The sequence below is a fragment of the Octopus bimaculoides genome, chromosome 27 (genome assembly GCF_046866305.1).
Source record: "Octopus bimaculoides isolate indiv1 chromosome 27, ASM4686630v1, whole genome shotgun sequence".
NCBI lineage: Eukaryota > Metazoa > Mollusca > Cephalopoda > Octopoda > Octopodidae > Octopus > Octopus bimaculoides.
Genome location: NC_142954.1, coordinates 15243399 through 15266544, shown reverse-complemented (window position 1 = coordinate 15266544; position 23146 = coordinate 15243399). Strand labels below are relative to the sequence as shown.

General features: G+C 38.1%; 1 protein-coding gene across 5 annotated transcripts in view; it reads right to left on the bottom strand.

Moving 5' to 3' along the window:
* The window catches only part of LOC106867683 (prostaglandin G/H synthase 1), an 84074-nt gene that overhangs the window by 42103 nt on the left and 18825 nt on the right, over positions 1 to 23146 (bottom strand). For 4 of the 5 annotated variants that reach the window (XM_089343378.1, XM_089343377.1, XM_014912625.3 and 1 more), the window contains exons 5-7: positions 18530 to 18658; positions 14420 to 14577; positions 3825 to 3908 (exon numbers count right to left, since the gene is read on the bottom strand). In XM_089343378.1, the coding sequence (XP_089199504.1) occupies positions 3825 to 3908; positions 14420 to 14577; positions 18530 to 18658 (371 nt within the window). The remainder of the gene's footprint in view (positions 1 to 3824; positions 3909 to 14419; positions 14578 to 18529; positions 18659 to 23146) is intronic. The other variant, XM_089343380.1, reaches the window with a different exon arrangement.

The following is a 23146-nucleotide window of genomic DNA, read 5'->3' as shown; positions in this document are numbered from 1 at the left end:
TTCTTCATAGCTCCTTTGTAAACCCTGATCCTTTCTTTATGGCTGTAACCCGAGAACTGCATGCGGTGGACGAAATGTTGTATATGTCTCTTTAATTCTGTAGGGTCGCACATGCAGGAGACATTTCGCATTACTCTGACGAGGTCTGCCATCAATATGTTGAATTTGGCATTGTCCGCAATAGCCGAGTTCCGGTGGGTCAGGTACTTGGAGGCCATAGGTTTTGTATAGTGTGAATGGAGGATTCTGGTTTTATTGTTCTTAGTTTCTAGCCAGAGTTCAGTATCTAATACAGGTAATCTATGGTTAGGGTGTTTAGTAGGGTAGTCTATCGTAACTCTAATACTCTGGTGGATGGAGTTAGCTATTTGCTGGATGCTCTCCATAGTCTTAGTTTCTATTTCTATTTCAGGGGTACTCTCTTGTGGGGGTGTCTTTACCACTAAGTTGATATCATCGACATGTCGATGATATCGATATGTCGATGATATCAACTTAGTGGTAAAGACACCCCCACAAGAGAGTACCCCTGAAATAGAAATAGAAACTAAGACTATGGAGAGCATCCAGCAAATAGCTAACTCCATCCACCAGAGTATTAGAGTTACGATAGACTACCCTACTAAACACCCTAACCATAGATTACCTGTATCAGATACTGAACTCTGGCTAGAAACTAAGAACAATAAAACCAGAATCCTCCATTCACACTATACAAAACCTATGGCCTCCAAGTACCTGACCCACCGGAACTCGGCTATTGCGGACAATGCCAAATTCAACATACTGATGGCAGACCTCGTCAGAGTAATGCGAAATGTCTCCTGCATGTGCGACCCTACAGAATTAAAGAGACATATACAACATTTCGTCCACCACATGCAGTTCTCGGGTTACAGCCATAAAGAAAGGATCAGGGTTTACAAAGGAGCTATGAAGAAGTTTGAAACAATCAAACGCAACGATAGGAATGGGATTTGCCCACTCTATAGGAGCAAATCATGGAACACCATAGAAAGAACTAAGAAGAAAATAGGGAAGGCAAGCTCATGGTACAATAGCCACAAGTACCAAAGCGTCATGTTCGTCGACACCACCCCTAGAGGCGAACTGGCGTACCGCTTTAGAAGGGCCCTAGACAAACTTAAGCTAAGAATTAAGGTTGTTGAAAGGCCAGGCAACCCTATCAAATCCCTTATCAGTAGAACATACCCTTTCAGTAGAACCCCCTGCACTGATAGGAACTGTATCGTATGTAGATTTAGCCCACAAACGAACTGCAAAACCAGAAATGTAGTCTATAGTATAAGATGTACAGAGGGACGATGCAGAAATAAGACAACGACATATGTAGGCGAAACAGCAAGGAGTATAGGGGAGCGGGCAAACGAACATTGGAGGGAACTTAAGGAAGGGAAGAACTCATCAGTTCTGTACCAGCACGCTGAGCAAGAACATAGAGGCTCAATCAACAACATAGAAATTAAAATCTTATCTACACATAGCAGTGATGCAGCACTTAGACAAATTACTGAAGCTACACACATAATAGAAGGGAAACCTAGCCTGAATAGGAAACTAGAATGGAACACTAACATACGCCACTAACAAACCACAGCATGTGACAACATGTTACCCATAAACCAATAATAGGAACAAAGTATAATACAATACATAGATAAACAAATGGAATTAAATACTACATACGTTAACAAAATTTAATTAAACACATTAAAAAAAAAAACACACACACACACACATGAACATATAAATAAATAAAAACTAATACAAACGAACACGTATTAACAGAGAATATAGGTGATACAGACACTCCCCATACACACGTGCACTTACAAAAGACACAGACACATTGAAGGACACGCATGCGTAGACACATACAATAGGAATACAAAATACAAAATGGCTGATAGTTAGCAAGGTGAGACACACATAAGAAAGAAGGAAACAAAGGACCACTGATGAGGTCACAGAAGTGTGACGAAAGAACTCTGGCCGAAATAAGATTAAGATTAAGATTAATGTAATATAAAGCTGAAAAAAAAAAAAAAAAAAAATTAACACCAAATATACAGTGCATGTGTTTTTATTGGCTAAACTGGCAATATGACCATCCCCAAGTACAACAACATATATATATATACATATATATATATATATATATATATATATACATATACATATATATATATATATATATATATATATATATATATATATAATTAATTGTAATATAAATAAAGATTTTAAAACCATGATTCAACTGTAATATCAGTAGAGGTGATTATAAGACCAGAATTCAATTTGATTTAATAAATAACGCTATCACCTTCAACTGAATACCAACACAGGAAGCTTGTTTGAATTAGTTCACTTTGAAAATGTTGTAAGTGATGGAATGGACCCTTGATGAAATTGCAGTGACTAGGATGTATAATTACAGACAAAGCAGTGTGCAGTTGCTGCAGTAGAAACATATGTTGGTCATTGTTATATATGGTGTAGAAACTTTTTGATAAAATCTCTTTGGATGTGAATAAATCTTCACCCTCCTCTTGGTCTTGAATTACATATATATACATATATATACGTATATGTATATATATATGGAGTAAGGCTACATTAAAGTGTCAGACATACAATCTTCTGTAACCGACTGCTTCATGGTCCCAAAGACAAAATGGAAAAGGCATTGCCCAGGAAAATGGTGAGTGGGGTGTGCTGGAACAACCACTCTGGACTCACAGAACTCATATTTGCATACCGCTATATCTGCCCCTATAGCAGTGGACAGGGATATGATCCAGGGCCTGAGAATGCCGGTGGTCTTTGCTGCTACAGGCTTGACCATAGACCTGTCAGAGAGTGACCGATACCTTGACACCTATAGCAACAACATCTACAACACCACTACCACCACCAACAACAACAGTAACACAGCCACTATCATCATCATCAGCACCACCTCTGAGTAAAATAGAAACCAAAGAGGTCCGTAGGCAAAACATGGTTGAGAAACACTGCTCTATGTGGTCATTTGGCCTGCTAGAAGTAGCAGCCAAATCTCCCTCAAAGCACATCCTGCTGCTTCAAAGAGAAAGAGAGGTGTTGGTTAATATGGTTCTGAGCACCCTTCATATAGAAAAAAGGGCAATATGGTCATGGATGGAACGTCTTTAATGTTATTTCTGTTCATTCAGGGATGAACAGAAACCCCAAACACACCCCTTTACATGCAATGTGTGAGGTCCTTAGGTGCAGACATGCTTGAGCGGTCAAGAAGCTTGCTTCACAATGCTGCATGAAGGAATCTTGGACAAGAAGATATTTTTCATTGTGGCTTTGAACTGAACTATGGCTGGTGGCAAGGGATTTGGTAAAGGGGAAATGATGTAGAAGCATGCCAGGTGGAACAGGGTTGTATCTGTACATGGGTGGGGATGGGTAGATTATCACCATCTGGTTTTGACACCCCCAAAAACTACAGCAGCACCACCATACCCCCCACCAACACCAACACCACCATCCAGATGTCACTGGTATTCATTGTCAGCTGGGTGGACTGAAACAATGTGGAATGAAGTGCCCTGCTCAAGGACAGAAACCCACTGCCCTCTCCAGGAATCGAACTTGTGATCAAGGCAGCTCTAAGAATGAATGACAATGACTTGGATACCTTTTGAGGAGTCCTGGAACCAAAAAAATCACCTTATCATCATATGCATGCACACACACACACACACACACATGCACACACACACACACACACACACACACACACACGTACACAAAGAGGCTTTCCTTACCTGACTCTTCAATTTACCATTGGTGTGGTTCCGTAACAAATAGTTGTCTCTGTCTGTTTCACCGTACACGTAACCCATGGCAGACTGACAGGGAGAGGGGGGGATGAGAGAGAAGAGATACAGAATGAGATGGGGGGGAGAATAGAGAGAGTGGTGGAAGAGGGAGGAGGGGAGAGAGGGGAAGAGAGAGAAGAATAGAGAGAGGGGTGGAAGAGGGAGACAGGAAGAGAGAGACAGAGATATGGGAAGTTAGGGTGGGGAAAGAGAGAGGAAGTAAGGTGAGAAAGAACAAAAGGTGATAGGGAGTGTGAGAGAGAGAGAGAGGGAGAGAGAGTAAAAGTTGAGGAAGAAAGAAAAGATAAGGGAGTCAAGTGCAGAAGGGAAGAGATAAAAAGAGGTCAAGGGGGAGAGGAAAAGAGAGAGTGAAGTAAATAGAAGGAGAGAGGAAACAGAAAAGGTGGGGGTGGGGGAAGACAAAGAGGAAAAAAAGAAAAAATATTAATATTATTAATATATAAATTATGGAACACAGAAATAGCATAAAATATCAATTACATCTTCTACATTCAATGAAATTGCTGTTGAGTCATGTCTGATGAAATTACTATCCTGATGCATTTCACAAAATGTCTGTCCAGATGTGTTCGATAAGATTACTGTCCAGATATGTTTGGCGAAAATTATTGTTAAGTTGTGTTCAATAAAATTGCTGTCCAGATGTGTCAGAGAAATTTAGTGTCCAGATATGTTTGATAAAATCACTGTCCAGCTGTGTCTGATAAACCTACTGTCCAGATGTGTTTGATAAAATCACTGTCCAGATGTTTTTGACAAAATCACTGTCCAGATGTGTTTGACAAACATTGATGTCCAGATGTGTTTGATAAAGATTACTGCTCAGATGTGTTTGACAAAATCACTGTCCAGATGTGTTTGACAAAAATTGATGTCCAGATGTGTTTGACAAAATTACTGCAGGTATACATCTTTGACTAATTATCTGAGATGTTTTTCAGTTTGCTTAATGCATGAGAAAATGCAAGTGTTTGATGTATGAGGAAATATAAAGATTAGCTTTAATATTTACAGATCTTAATCGTGCTAATTTTTTGGTCTGTGCCTATACCTATCCTTAGTGGAGGCGCAATGGCCCAGTGGTTAGGGCAGCGGACTCGCGGTTTCAATTCCCAGACCGGGTGTTGTGAGTGTTTATTGAGCGAAAACACCTAAAGCTCCACGAGGCTCCGGCAGGGGATGGTGGCGAACCCTGCTGTACTCTTTCACCACAACTTTCTTTCACTCTTACTTCCTGTTTCTGTTGTGCTTGTAATTCAAAAGGTCAGCCTTGTCACACTCTGTGTCACGCTGAATATCCCCGAGAACTATGTTAAGGGTACACGTGTCTGTGGAGTGCTCAGCCACTTGCATGTTAATTTCACGACCAGGCTTTTCCGTTGATCAGATCAACTGGAACCCTCGACGCCATAAGCGACGGAGTGCCAGCAAAAAAATACCTATCCTTACCAATAATCAGCCAATATCCAATTATTCTAAATTCCAAGCTGGTTAACCTTTCTTAATTACCATAATACAATCTGTAACTCAGTAGAATTGCTGTATGGAATCTCCCACTTCACTTCTGAAAAATGCCTCAGCTAATTGATATTAATTAATTAAAAATTATAGCAATAGTGACATTTTAGTCATTACAACATTCAAGAAAACTGCCTTGTGGTATTTTGTTAATGGTCTTCCTGTTCTGAGTTCAAAATCTTGCTGATCTCTCAATAATAATAATCTTAATAATAATGGTTTCAAATTTTGGCACAAGGCCAGCAATTTCGGAAACCAAAGTAACCAGTCCTATGAATCCTAAACTCAAGACGGTATTTACTATTCAAGCCATGACCATCCCTGCAATTCCAAAGTTGGTTGTCTCTACCAAACAGTAGTGTGCAATTTGTGTGAAGATTTCGTTACTGTTTTTAGTTGGTTGAGATTGTACAGGATTGTACAGGATATTATTGTTGTTGTTGTTCTTGTTGCTTAACTAAATTGCAGAAACAAATGTTAAATCAAAAACAATCAAACCCTTCACCTTCCACTCCACACCTTATCCGTTTCCAGAACTGTGTGCCAACCCTTCCCTCACCGGACTTCATAATTTATATACGAAATGGCAGTAAGATGATGTGGTGGTGATGTTGGTTTATTTCTGTGAGGTTTGGCTGCTATTTCCAGCATGCTGGTCAATCCATGTGTAGTATATTGAACACACTGGCAAGATTGACTGCATTATTAAGAAAGGATTTTCTCAAACTGCACCAGGAAACAGCAGGAGCAGCATTAGTTGTTGTTAGTTTTCTTCTGTTGTTACCATGGTTATGTATTTATCTTTTATTTTTTCACTCTTTGTTTCCTTTCCCCACTTCATTCTGTCGTAGAGCATAGGCTCAAAACATCAAAGACTTTTCCATTCTTCCTGAGTGTCAAACTATACACCTGCCTGTTGTTCCCTCACTTGTCTCTGTCTTTTGTTTTATGCATATATATACATATATATATATATATATACATATATATATATATATATATATATATATATATATATATATACATAAATATATATACATAAATATATATATATATATACATACATATATATATATATATATATATACATATATATACATATATATATACACACACATATATATACATATATATATATATATATATATATATATATATATATATATATATATACACATATATATATACATATATATATATATTTATATAAACGAATAATTATAGTCTTAGGAATAGAAATTTCCCTTACAAATTTTTTTACACGCTGGCTTCTTGATAAAATTCCTGTAAAAGAGTTTTATCCCTTTTTGAATTTATTTATATATATATATACATATATATACACATATATATATACATACATATATATATATATATACTTTTATTCTTTTATTTGTTTCAGTCATTTGACTACAGCCATGCTGGAGCACTACCTTTAGTCAAACAAACTGCCTAGTACTTATTCTCTTGGTCTCTTTTACCAAACCACTAAGTTATGGGGACGTAAACATGCCAACATTGGTTGCCAAGTGATGGTGGGGGGGGACAAACACACACACACACACACACAAATACATACATATATATATATATATATATATATATATATATATATATATTTATATATATATATATATAAACGGGCTTCTTTCAGTTTCCATCTACCAAATCCACTCACAAGGCTTTGGTTGGCCCAAGGCTATAGTAGAAGACACTTGCCCAAGGTGCCACACAGTGGGACTAAACCCAAAACCATATATATATATATATATATATATATATATATATATATATATATATATATATATATATATATTATATATATGTACACATAAACACATACATATGTGTTTTTGTGTGCATATGTGTGACAAGGTTGTAAACAGTTTCCATCGAACAAAATTCACCCACAACACAGCACACTGGTTAGCCAGAGGCTATAGAAGAGGACACTTGGGCAAGGTGGTGTGCAGTGGGACTGAACTTGAAACCAAGTGATTGCAAAGCAAACTCCTTAACCACGCAACCACGCCCACACCCATGCTACTTCAGAATAAAGACATGGGTGGGGGAGGTGAGGGGGACATTTATCTCCTTATTACATTCAAAACGTTCATGGTTTATATATCACTGCTCCGCCCTGTTTTCTCTTCCCACTCTCTCTCTCTCTCTCTCTCTCTCTCTCTCTCTCTCTCTCCCTTTCACCACCTTCTCACACCTAATCTTATCTATCTTCTTGTTGTTACAGTAGATGTCCCTAGTGACCCAACTCTATATTTAGGTCACAAAACTTTTCCTTCTTTTATTCTTGCTCACATACAAAACAAAATAGTTCTTAGCAAAATTTGCTTCATTGTTCGGTGCTGGTTGACGGAGGTGAGGGCGGCGGGGGAGGTGGGGCTGGCGGGGGGGCTGGCGGGGGGGGGGGGGGGGTGAAGGCAGTGATGGTGGTGGTTGTGGTGATGGCAGTGCATTGCCAATGCGTTGTGGTGGTAGTACTGGTGTTGTTGTTGTTGTTGGTGGCAGTGGTGGTGGCAGTGGTGGTGGCAGTGGTGGTGGCAGTGGTGGTGGCAGTGGTGTATTGGTGATTATGACAGTAGTGCTACTGGTGATGGTGCTATTGAGGTCTATTGTTGTTGCTGTGCTACAACGAGATTACCAATGACCCCACCTATCTGCCCAGGGGAATGACGTACCATGCCGCTTACATCAGACGCATCCATCTCATCTATTTCCTCTTATCCTCCTCCTCATCTTCCTTCTTCTTTCCTTTGACCTACACCTTCTCCTCCACACATCACCCACACTTGGAAGATGCCTATCCAATCAGCCACCACCCCCTTAACTCCCACACAAGTTGTTTTTCTATCAATCCCATCACCCAGGAATACCACTCCTCCACCCCACCGTCAGAAGATCTCTTTCATTTATTTATTCATCTATTTATTTATCTAGAAAATAATAATAAATATTTCCTTCTCAAGCCAAGCCAGGTTCATGAGGACCGTTTCGCAGTTTCAATGGCGTATATATTCTCCACCTGGACGGGACACCAATCCGTCACAGAGTTACTCATTTTTGCCAGCTGAATGAACTGGAGCAACATGAAATGGAGTGTTTTGCTCAAGAGCACAATGCGTCACCCGGTCCAGGAATTGAAATCACAATCTTACAATCAGCAATCTACTCTCCCGGTCTTCTTCACGACATAATGCCAAAGATCTTGGTCATTTGTCATTGCCTCCGTGAAGCCCAACACCCAAAAGGAGCTTTTCCTGTGCCACCGGCATTGGCTACTTTGCCTCCATGTGGCCCAATGCTCAAAAGGTGCCTTTTACATACCACTGGCAGGGGCGCTAGTTACAAGACACCAGAATCAGTCATGACTCCGATTTCACTTGGCTTGAGGGGCCTTCTCAAGTACAACATATCGCCAAAGGTCTTGGTCACTAGTCATTGCCTCTGCAAGGCACTGAATACATATATATTATTTAAAACAGTTTGATTTGGCCCCATGTGATTTAAGGTTTCATAGGATTCTTATAGAAAACCTAGCACATCAGGTTCAGTTTGAGTAACCAAAACCAACAAGCTAGATCTCCATAAGAAGCCTACAAAACCCTAAGTCACGCAAGGCCAAATCAAACTGTTTTAAATAATATATTATTACTACTGAATGTGTTGAGGGGCTCTGTCTTTCATTAGTCCACTCACCTACACACACACATATATTGGAGTATCTGGGCTGTCAATGATGATGTCAAATATGCTTAAATATGCTTAAATGTATTGGAAATATGCTTTAAAATGTATTGAAAATGACTGAAATGAAGTGGAAATAATTATGAAATGAAGTGAAAATATTTGAGATTCCTAAATCGCCAAAGTAAATTCCGGAAGAAAACAGGAAATTGCCGTCTGCTTCAATTTTTAGGGAAGATGGATATCACTGATGTTTGTCCCTAAATGTATTCAAGGTTACCCACTTATACACACACAAAGATAAACATATATACAACCAGACATGCCAGTATATATATATATATATATATATATGTGCATATATACAAAGCGACAAAGACACATGTACACAAATACACGTAGACACATAGACATGCCTTTATATAGTATACATACACAAAATTGTTTAAAATTTATACATACATATATTATAATATATATATATATATATATATATATATATATATATACATACATACATACATACATACATACATACATACAAACATACATACATACATACAGATACATACATACATACATATATATATATATATATATATATATACACATACACATATATATGTACATACATATATATATATATTAAATGAATGTGTTATAAAACTATTCTACACATGCAATAACAGCCATACCAGCAATCCAACATACCTCCATCATCAGCTGCCACACAGATATCATTATGGTTTCGACACCTGGGCAGTACCATACAATCTGGCAGTGTCAACAGCACTAAAATAAGTGTTGTTTGGGAACAAATATACCTCATATATCACCAATTATTAATTAAACTACAACAAAGAAACACATTTACCCTATAGATATATATATATATATATACACACACACACATATATACACACGTATATATATATACACGGTTGTGTATGATTGTCTATAGAAGAATATATTAATCAAAGGAATTCCAACTTTGATTTTCATGTTTTATTTACAATCTTAAAATAATATAATATAAAACAATATAATATAATGAAATTATAGAATATTAAATGTTCATTTTGATTGCACTAGTACTTTCATGCATTAGACTATACAATCTTCAGGTTCATATAGTAGTGGTGACAGTTATGTTTTACAATTTACAACTGTGTAAATGATTCAATAATAAAATTTGGGAACTGAAGGAAAGCCGAATCGAATTTAGCTTTAAATGGGATATTATAAGGAAAGCACAGCCTTATAGAGATAGTTGGTATGGGTGCGAGCTGTGCTCTATGGAAACTTATGAAATTTTTAAGTATAGGGACAAGAGCAACCTGGTTAATAATAGATTAGACCTAAGGGTATCATGCGTACATAGGGTCACCCGTACATTTAAATATTTTTGAAATTAGCGTTTATAGGTGCTGCACTTAAACCTGGACAGGAGAAATTGATTTTAGTGTTGTATATGATGTGAACTTACCCACTAGTATTATATATAATAAGTTATATATATTTTCTTACTATTCTCTATAATTTCTTATTATTGTGTTTTCTTATTTTGATATCTTTACCTATTAACCTCTTATCTCTTATAAGTTATTAATGTTCTTAAAGAGAAATATAAACTTTCTAGTTACTTATATCTAGAAGAGTTGATTATAGCATACCTATAATAAAGTACAAATATTTATGTATATTTGCATGGGTGCACATAGTTAAATATGTGTATGTATCTGCACACAATTCATTTTTCTGATTTTTTTCTGATTCTTAGCTTATAACTAATATAAAGATAGCATGATTTATCACCCCAGTATTCCATAAGTAAATACCCAGAGCAATCTTTATAGAAACCACCTTATAAGTAAATAATTAAGTACGGGTATGGATATTAAACTAATTCTATGTAGTCTTCCCTTTCTAATGTTGAAAATTGGTATATATACACAGTTTATCTATTCAGATTATAATATGTTTAGTAATCTTAAATTTTATCTTCATACAACATAACAATATTGTTTATATACAATCATCCATTGTACCTCATGATAATTTCCGCTGTATTAACATCATAGGTTTTATTAGCGTCTTGCCCCTTTAACTGGTAATCATCTTGATTTAAGGTCTTCCCCTACCCAGCCTCCTTTATAGACAATTATTTACACATTTTCTAAATCCTGACAATATTTATGAACATACCCAACTATAAACTGTCAACTCACTCTGTCTAGCCATTCTAAACAGACACTGTCCTCTAGCCTTAGATTTGGTAGTTGATAATAAAAAGACTAATAATTTAAAAGTGAACCACAATCCTTTACAATATGACCCTAACAAACTTCATACAGTTCTTAGAAGTGTAGTATATTCTGAGTCACATTATTAGCAACATGGACTTTCTCCCTCTTCTTGCTCTATTAGAGAATTTGAGTAAAATTATATTAATATGTCCAACTGATCAAAAATTCTATTTATTTATACATCTGAGGATAGCCCTGCATTTAAACTGATGTAATGATTGCATTGTTCAATTAAATGGAGCCGCTTGAAACGGTCGTACTGCATCACCTTTTGATATCCTGTTGCTTGTTTGGATTTTATTCACCTTACTTAGGGTTGTACGGATAATACTGCACTGACTTGGTGCTTCAACTTTAGTACCTAATTCAACTGAATCTCAAATATTTATATAATTATATATATGTATGCATGTATATATATGTATGTGTATATAAAACAGAAAAATGTTAAAGGTTATATGCTTCTCATACATATGTACATTCTAACATACACATTACACACACAACTATATATATATATATATATATATATATATATATATATATATATATATATACATACATCCTATAGGTATACACATATAGAAAAACAGTCTATTCAAGTAGAAATTATCTTGTGAGATTTACGAAACAGGTTGATAAAAACAAAAGAATTGTTTTTCCTTTCATTTTCTTTTGACAAAACAAAAATCAGGGGAAGTAGAGGAAAAGACAAGCCTCTTCCTGTCTTTACGTGTCAACTATTGTTGCAAGAATCTCATTTTTCCTGTTTTTGCTTTGTCATCATCACCATAACAATTATTTGACATCCATGCTTGCATGCATCAGAAGGCCTTTATTTCAGGTAGATTTTCTACAGCCAGATGCCCTATCTGTTGCCAACCCTCACCTGTTTTCCAAACAAGGTAATTTTTTCCCATGGTTGGACATTTTTTTAACAGACGATCAGAAATGCAGAACACCATTACAAGAATGGGGACACTCATCTACCAGAACCACTCACTGTCACAATAGGGAGACACCAACACATACACACATTCTTGCATACATATGCACACACGGATGGCTAGAATAAGCATAATTTGCAAAACAGCCCCATATACTATATATTTTTGAAAATTTAATGTCAAACAGGTCAAGTGTGTTCCTATATTTTAAAAAATAATTAAATTCTAATTAATTCTAATATATTCTCTGTGAATTTTCAATTTCATTTCATCTATTCTTTCACTTGTTTGGATTAATAAAAATTTATATATATATTGGCACAGACATGGCTGTGTGGTAAGAAGCTTGCTTCCCAACCACATGGTTCCAGGTCCAGTCACACCATGTAGTACCTTGGGCAAGTATCTTCTACTATAGCCTCAGGCCGACCAAAGCTTTGTGAGTGGATTTGGTAGATGGAAACTGAAAGAAACCCATCGTATGTGTGTGTGTGTGTGTGTGTGTGTGTGTGTGTGTATGTGTGTGGGAGTGTGTGTGTGTGTGTATTTGTGCGTCTGTATATTTGTGTGTCTGTGTTTGTCTCCCTAACATCACTTGACAACTAATGTGGGCGTGTTTGTGTCCCCGTAACTTAGTGGTTCGCTAAAAGAGACCAATAGTACAAGTCTTACAAAGAATAAATCTTGGGGCTGATTTCTTTGACTAAAGGTGGTGCTCCAGCATGGCTGCAATCAAATGACTGAAACAAGTAAAAGAATAAAAGAATATATATATATATAAGGTTGTTTGACATGTCTGGTCAGAGAGTGACCATCGGTTTCATGCCTATAAAGCTCTTGGCTGTACATGTGACTCATCAAACTCAAATGGACAGAGGCACATAACCTCTCTTGACCATGACATTTTTCTCCCTACAGTAGTAGTGTGGTTATGAGCCTTCAGCCATTGGAGTCTGAGCTTTATAGGTGTGAAACCAATGGTCGCTCTCTGACCATAACAAACAACCTTCTAAATATTTCTTCTTTAATGGTTCAGATATGTGTGTGTGTGTGTATATATTTGTGTTTGTTTGCGCTTGTTTATGTTTGTCCCCCACCTCCATTGTTTGACAACCGATGTTGGTGTGTTTGCGTCCCTATAACTTAGCTGTTTGGTAGAAGAGACTGATAGAATAAGCTCCAGGCTTACAGGGAATAAGTCCAGAGGTCGATTTCTTTGACTAAAACAAGTAAAAGAATCCCAGAAGAACATTCCATGCCAATAAACCCAGAAGATTCTGTGAATATGTACAATGTATTTTAAGGCTAAATAGTAATTCTGTTTACGTCTACGTAACTGAGATATTTTGGTTGGATTATTTAGTTATCGGTTTTATGAATCCAGGTAAAAAAGTCACAGGAAAAAAGTCATGGCAATAAAGTCACAGACGTTTTGTCAGGGAGTGGGGGTCCGAGATGGTTTTGTTGTAGGGAGGTTTTATCTGGATCCCATAAATTAATTGTGACTTTTTTTCCTAGCCAAAATTGTGACTTTATTATATTATTGAGACTTTATTACCGGTCACCCGTTTTACACCTCTTTCTATATTCTGTAACTGTCACAATAAAGAAACATTTCTCATGGCACCAGCACACAATTTACAGATGCTTAAATTTTTTATTCTTTCCGTGAATTTTTCACAGGTCCAGCTAGTATATATAAATATATATATATATATATAAATGTATATACATACACATATATATATATATATGTACATACAAACATACATACACACACACACACATATGATAGATTTCTTTCAGTTTCCATCCACTAAATCCATACGCAACTTAGGGCTATTTGTAGAAGGTACTTGCCCAAGATGACTTGCAGTAGGACTGAACCCAGAACCAAGTGGTTGGGAAGCAAGCTTCTCAACCATGCAGACACGCTTGTCCCAAGACAATGTATATACAAACACTAGCTGCTATATTGTGTCCCAAAAAAACTTCTCAAAGAGTCTGACATACAAACGTCAACAACAACAACAATACTGTGTCTTACCACTTCGGAGAGACTAGAGAAACCAGTCTTGAGAAAGAGATGGCTCAAGTGGTCAGCTTGGGTGGCAAACAATAGATTACTACCCATTGGATCCGGTTTAAACATTGACCGCATAAACAGGGACATTACATCATCGATTGGTGGAAGAATCGATTCACCTGTGGAAGACAGAAGATTTTTGTTATTTGCCACAAGTTCAACAAAATACATGACTAGACATTACATTACAATAGAATTTGGTGCAACTCAAATGATGAAGGAGGTCAGACACCATCAAGAAAAGCGTACTATACAAAATACTAATTTAAAGAATATATACATGCGTGTACTATATATCTATATATATATATATATATATATATATCATCATCATCATCATCATTTAACGTCTGCTTTCCATGCTAGCATGGATTGGATGATTTGACTGAGGACTGGTGAAACCGGATGGCAACACCAGGCTCCAATCTGATTTGGCAGAGTTTCTACAGCTGGATGCCCTTCCTAACGCCAACCGCTCTGAGAGTGTAGTGGGTGTTTTTACATGCCACCCGCATGGAGGCCAGTCAGGTGGTACTGGCAACAGCCACGCTCAAACTGGTGTATTTTATGTGCCACCTGCACAAGAGCCAGTCCAAGGGCACTGGCAAGGATCTCGCTCGAAAATCCTTACACATGTCATGGGCACAGGTGCCAGAAAGGCGACGCTGGGCACAGGTGCTATCCCGATTTCGCTTTCGCTTGCCTCAATAAGTCTTTGCAAGCTAAGTTTCGTGTTCAATGAAGGAGACGACGTTGGCACGGGTGCCAGTCGTCGAATTTAGTTCGATTTCACATGCCTCAACAAGTCTTCGCAAGCGGAGTTTAGTGTCCAATGTAGGAAAGGTACGCATAAGTGGGCTAGCTACACCCCTGGCAGAGGCCTTGGATTATGGTCTCACTTGGCTTGCCAGGTCTTCTCACGCACAGTACATTTCCAAAGGTCTCGGTCAGAAGTCATTGCCTCGGTGAGGCCCAATGTTCGAAGGTCTTGCCTCACCACCTCAGCCCAGGTCTTCCTGGGGCTACCTCTTCCACGGGTTCCCTCAACTGTTAGGGTGTGGCACTTTTTCACGCAGCTATCCTCGTCCATTCTCACCACATGTCCATACCAGCGCAATCACCTCTCTTGCACACCACAACTGATGCTTCTTATGTTCAGCTTTTCTCTCAAGACCGGGAAAGCCCCCAGCCCATCAGGAATCACTGCAGAGATGCTCAAAATATCTGGCAGTGTTGGCTATAGCCTAGTCACCCGTATTACGAACCAGGTGATACACAAAGGAGTCATACCCAATGACTGGTGTAGCAGCATCATAGTCAACTGCTACAAAGGTAAAGGTGACGCTTTAGATACAAATAATTACAGAGGCATCAAGCTGTTAGATCAGGTTATGAAAGTTACAGAGAGGGTCATAGCCCAACTAATTAGGGAGCGAATCTATTTAGATGAGATGCAGTTTGGGTTCGTGCCAGGTAAAAGCACTACTGATGCCTTATTTCTAGTGAGACAGTTGCAGGAGAAATACCTAGCTAAGGATAAACCTCTGTACCTGGCTTTCGTTGACATGGAGAAAGCCTTTGACAGGGTCCCCCGATCCCTTATCTGGTGGTCAATGAGGAAACTTGGGATAGAAGAATGGTTAGTGAGAGCTGTGCGAGCCATGTACAGAGATGCTGCCAGTAAGGTGAGGGTTGGAAATGAGTACAGCAATGAATTCCGGGTAGAGGTAGGGGTCCACCAAGGTTCCGTCCTCAGCCCCCTCTTATTTATCATAGTCCTCCAAGCAATCACAGAGGAGTTCAAGACAGGTTGCCCCTGGGAGCTCCTCTATGCTGATGACCTTGCCCTAATTGCGGAGTCACTATCAGAACTAGAGGAGAAGTTTCAGGTGTGGAAGCAAGGTCTAGAACTGAAGGGCCTTAGAGTCAACCTAGCTAAAACCAAAATCCTAATAAGTAGGAAGGTAGATAAAACACAAACCCCTTCAGGTAGATGGCCCTGCTCAGTATGTAGAAAAGGAGTAGGTAGTAACTCTATAAGATGTACCCGGTGCAAGCTATGGACACATAAGAGGTGCAGCAACATCAAAGGCAGGTTAACTAGCAAGTTAGTTTTTGTTTGTGGCAGATGTTCAGGTGCAATAAAGACTATAAACAAACAGGAAACAACTTCTATCTCATTCCAGGGTGAAAAACTAGAGGTAGTCGATAGCTTCCGCTATCTGGGCGACCAAGTTAGTAGTGGGGGTGGGTGCGCTGAAAGTGTAGCTGCTAGAATAAGAATAACCTGGGCAAAGTTTAGAGAGCTCTTACCCCTGCTGGCGACAAAGGGACTCTCACTCAGAGTAAAAGGCAGACTGTACGACGCATGCGTACGAACAGCCATGCTACATGGCAGTGAAACATGGGCTGTAACTGCTGAGGACATACGTAAGCTCGCAAGGAATGAAGCCAGTATGCTCCGTTGGATGTGTAATGTCAATGTGAATACCCGTCAGAGTGCAAGTATCTTGAGAGAAAAGCTGAACATTAGAAGCATCAGTTGTGGCGTGCAAGAGAGACGATTGCGCTGGTATGGACATGTGGTGAGAATGGATGAGGATAGCTGCGTGAAAAAGTGCCACACCCTAACAGTTGAGGGAACCCATGGAAGAGGTAGGCCCAGGAAGACCTGGGCTGAGGTGGTGAGGCAAGACCTTCGTACATTGGGCCTCACCGAGGCAATGACTACTGACCGAGACCTTTGGAAATGTGCTGTGCGTGAGAAGACCCGGCAAGCCAAGTAAGATCGTTGCCAGTGCCCCTGGACTGGTTCTTGTGCGGGTGGCACATGAGATGCACCATTTTGAGCGTGGCCGTTGCCAGTACCGCCTGACTGGCTCCCGTAGGATTTTCGAGCGAGATCGTTGCCAGTGCCCCTGGACTGGCTTGTGCAGGTGGCACATAAAAGACACCATTTCGAGCGTGGCCGTTTTCGTGCCAGTGACACGTAAAAGCACCCACTACACTCTCTGAGTGGTTGGCGTTAGGAAGGGCATCCAGCTGTAGAAACTCTGCCAAATTAGACTGGAGCCTGGTGTTGCCATCCGGTTTCACCAGTCCTCAGTCAAATCGTCCAACCCATGCTAGCATGGAAAGCGGACGTTAAACGATGATGATGATGATGATGATACTTACACTCTGTCGGGTATGCACACTGACATTACACATCCAGCGGAGCATACTGGCTTCATTCCTTGCGAGCTTGCGCATGTCCTCAGCAGTCACAGCCCATGTTTTACTGCCATGTAGCATGGCCGTTCATACACATGCGTCATACAGTCTGCCTTTTACTCTGAGTGAGAATCCCTTTGTCGCCAGCAGAGGTAAGAGCTCTATGAACTTTGCCCAGGCTATTCTTATTCTAGCAGCTACACTTTCAGCGCACCCACCCCAACTACTTACTTGGTCACCCAGATAGCGGAAGCTATCAACTACCTCTAGTTTTTCTCCCTGGAATGAGACAGAAGTTGTTTCCTGTTTGTTTACAGTGTTTATTGCACCTGAACATCTGCCACATACAAAAACTAACTTCCTAGTTAACCTGCCTTTGATATTGCTGATGCTTATACATACACACATATATCTATAAGCATACACACATTTATACATACACTTGCATGTGTGCACATAGATACACAATAGCTTTACCTTCAGCAATCTCCATTTGCAAAACATTAACTGAAGTGATTGACCTCTGAACCGCATTGTTGCAAAGCAAATTGTTCGAATACGATAACAGATAGAGTCACACCTACACATATTACGGGTATCCATTGTATCAAGGGGATAAAAGACAATATTTCACCTAACTGGCATTTGAACTCTGAACTGAAAGGGTCAAAACTGAACAACAACAATGACACTGATGACACTTCATTTTATCAACGCTTGAAGAATGAAAAGCAAATTCTATTGCGCTGCTACCGACAGTCAGAAATGTAAAATAACATAGATTAGCAATCATTGGTTCACCATCTTTACAGATTCTGTCAATGCTGTACCCGTAATGAATATTAAGGGACACAGTACCTGCTACACCCAGGGGTGTTGGGCAATTCATTGGCACTGACGGCAAGATTTGAAGACTCATTGATTCATCATTGGCGTTGGTGACAGTCATGGAGTAACTCAATGTGTGTATGTATCCACCGATACGGACTGAAAAGAGGAAAACAAGTGTTCAGTATGCGTGTGTGCGTGTGCGTATAAATATATATATATGCATGTATATCATTACCACCACCACCATCATCATCATCATCATCATCATCATCATCATTTAACATCCATGTTACATGCTGGCATGTGTTGTACAGTGTGACAGGATCTGTGCACCAAGGATTGCACTGTGCTCTGATGCTTATTTTGTAATGGCTTCTAAGACTCGATGCCCTTCCTAATACCAACCAGTTTTATGAAGTGTATCGGGTGCTTTTATTTATTTTTTTTTTGCATGAAACTCTCAGCTAACTATTAATAAAAATATATCTATACTTGTATTTTGAGCTCTATTTTTCCTGTTTGTATCACCAAATTTATCTATCTATTTATATCTATCTATATCTATATATCTATCTCTCTCTCTCTCTCTCTCTCTCTATATATATATATATATATATATATATATATATATATATATATATATATATATATATATATATATATATATATATATATATATATATATGTATATTTGAAACAATTATAAAGAATATGGAGTGAGGTACATCAAAATTTAATTTTACAGTTGGTCTAATTGGAGAAAGGGGAACCCCACGCTTTCAGCAGGTAGCATTTAAAATGGATGCAATGGCTGTGTGAACATCTCATCAAACTCTAAAGCCGGAGCTAAGGCCTTTGTGGATGCAAAACCATTGGTCATTCCATGACCAGACATAGACTTAACTACTTATAAATACACTACGGCTCTATGTTTTAGAGTGTGCTTCTCTTTCAGATATATCATTCACTGACGATATATGTGTGTGTGTGTGTGTGTGTAAATATATATACATATATATATATATATATATATATATATATATATATATATATATATATATAAACACACATATATATACACATACATACACACACCGACATACATATTAGCCTTCTTTCATCTCTTTCTGTTTGTTGTCTTACATCTAACCATCTATATAAATAAGCATTCTGCTTGAACTAACAATCTTCCCTCCCACCTCTAATATATACACACCCATGATTTTTAGTTCCACCACTCAACACCAATGCCTTAATGTACATATTGCCACCTTTCTATAAATAAAGTTAATTAGCTCAGAAAACCAACAAAACCTATACCCCCATGTGCAGTATTTGACCATTATCTCCAGATGTTCACCAAACCACCAAACAAATTTTCACTCACAGGTTCTAGATCGTTCACGGCATATGTAACTCTTTAATTCTAACCTGACTCTTTCAAATATGTATGCACCAAAGTTTCTCAGAACAAATACACACACACTCAGGAAGATATAATATATATATTTTTTCCTTCTTTTACTTGTTTCAGTCATTTGACAGCAGCCATGATGGAGCACCGCCTTTAGTCGAGCAAATTGACCCCAGAACTTATTCTTTGTAAGCCTAGTACTTATTCTATCATTCTCTCTTGCCGAACCGCTAGATTACAGGGACGTAAACACACCAGCATCGGTTGTCAAGCAATGTTGGGGGGACAAACACAGACATACAAACATATACATACATACATATATATATATATATATATATATATATATGTGCTAGTTACCTGGTATTAAATTGGTATTGATTAATATCCAATTTTTTACCCCATTGTTTAATATATATATATATATATATATATATATATATATATATATAAATATATATATACAACGGGCTTCTTTCAGTTTCCGTCTACCAAATCCCCTCACGAGACTTTGGTCGGCCCGAGGCTATAGTAGAAGACACTTCCCCTAGGTGCCATATATATATATATAAAATGTTTAAAAGACAGCAAATGAAGAAATATCAATGAACAACAATTGACTTACATCAATTATTATTTATTAATTCAATACAAATAGACTGCATCCCATTATAATTTATGAGAATAATATGCTTGCATATGTATGCCCATGGTTAAAGACAGGTAATATACCGGTAGTGTAAAGGATACTTCTATCCTTTAGACGGTTATTTTAACCTCTAACTCAGCTACCCCCCTCTCTCTCTCTCTCTCTCTCTCTCTCTCTCCATATATATATATATATATATATATATATATATATATATATATATATATATATATATATATATATATATTGAGCGTGGCCGTTGCCAGTACCGCCTGACTGGCTCCCGTAGGATTTTCGAGCGAGATCGTTGCCAGTGCCCCTGGACTGGCTTGTGCGGGTGGCACATAAAAGACACCATTTCGAGCGTGGCCGTTTTCGTGCGGGTGACACGTAAAAGCACCCACTACACTCTCTGAGTGGTTGGCGTTAGGAAGGGCATCCATCTGTAGAAACTCTGCCAAATTAGACTGGAGCCTGGTGTTGCCTAATGAAAATTTAATAAAATCTAATCATAAGTAAGTGAAATTATGCTAAATACAACTAAATTGTAAACCTTTACCCCCTGGCCATATTGGCAATTCTGAAAACTTCTGTGTGTGAATTCTACATGAGTAGAAGCTTTTTTTAACAATTTTTATTCTGAAAATCACCTGTTACTTTTGTTTTAAAAGTGAAAGAGAGGAGAAAGTGAAAGATGTATGAAAATGCATATGAAATGGACATGCATGTGTGTGTACATGTGTGTGAGAGAGAGAGAGTCGCATGAGAACACACGTTCACTCATTCACTCTCCCGCTCTCTCACACACACACACACACACGTACATACAAAAAAGATGTACATGTATGTATTGATGTATGTACGTATACATGACAACACACCCTTCACTCACTCTCTCTCTCTCTTCGTCTCTCTTCCTCTCTCTCTTTTTATCACACACACACAACCATTTCATATACACATACATACATCTTTCACTTTCTCTTCTCTTTCACTTTAAAACAAAAGTAAATATATAAAAATTTTTCACAAAAATTAACAATCTCTGGATGATGAAATCACATTTGTTAAAAATATTTGTAAATGATTAAAATGTTGTGTATGTCAAAAGTTGACATTTTTTTCTTAGAGAGCACAAAGACTGTGTGTGTATATGTCACAGATAGCAGAAGTGTGTTTGTATTGATTGACAAGCCATGACATTTATTATATGTGTGTATATTCTGTATGTGTGTATGATGTGTTGATGTCACGGAAGCCATGTTTTTTCATCAAGAAATAACAAACGAAAATAGTGTTTAATCATTTAAATAGAGGTCCAAATCACACAAAAATTTGTACTGCACTGCCGAAGGTAAGTATGAAAATAAATATGCAAAAAAATATGCTGAAGGTAAGTATGAAAATAAATATGCAAAAAAAAAAACTAAGATAAAATATACTATTTCTGAGATATATATTTCGGGTACACACAAACATCTCGAGTTTTAATTTTATTGAGATATAACACACACACACACACACACACACACACACACTTACACACATCTATATAGAGAGAAAACCTTGGTAAATGCTTGTATGTGTGAGAGTTCTTCCCCACCTCCATTCTCATTACCCCATCAAGCTTCTCTCCTGCCATTCCCTAACACTCATGGCTTCTCTGTTTCTGGTATTATTTGGCTACACACCTTCCCCTTTCTTTTCCTCCTCTTTTTTACCCCACCCCAGAACCACTTTCATTCCTCATTATCTTCCTCCAGCCATATTTTCTCCCCTCTGCTATACTCCATCCTCAGAATCACTACCGCCCCTCATTACATTCCTCCAAACATGCTCTCTCTCTCTCTCTCTCTCTCTCTCTCTCTCTCTCACTCTCTCCTCTGCTATACTACATCCTTAACACATCTTTTATCTATCACTCCCAATGTCCTAACATATCTTCCTCTCCCCAAAGCCACTCTTATATCTCTCACTATCAATTATTAGTCACTTCTATCCCATCTAACCAGCTCTTACATTCCCCTCTCCTACCCACTCACCCAGTCCAATCCTCTGTATCACTTTACCTATATTCATCCCTTACTGCACCTCGAGGGTTATGTCCTGACACATATTCACCTCCATCTTTTTCACTCTCTTCATCTATATTTTTCTCTTTAACCCTTTTGGTACCAACCCACCTGAAACCACCTCTGGCTCTGTAGTACAAATGTGTTGTATACAAAAGTTCTGAGTTAAAATCTTCCACCAAACCTTAGTCACAATTTATGTTCCTAACACTAGCTTAATAATAACTAAGCTATTTTACTAAATTCTTTGTTTTATTTAAAATTAATTGAAAGAAACACAGAGCATCTCAACAGAAATATGGTAACAAAAGGGTTAATGCTAGTCTCAGACTTTGACAGAAAGACAAGAGTGGGAGGGAGGATGATGTTAGAGAAGAAGGTCTCTCTTTCTTTCCCTTCTTCTCTGAGATAACTATGTATCTCTTCTTCAGTAAAACTCTTATCTCTATCCCTCTAGTATTTCTTTTAACTCTCATCACCTGGCACAAAGCCACCTTCCCCAGTACTAC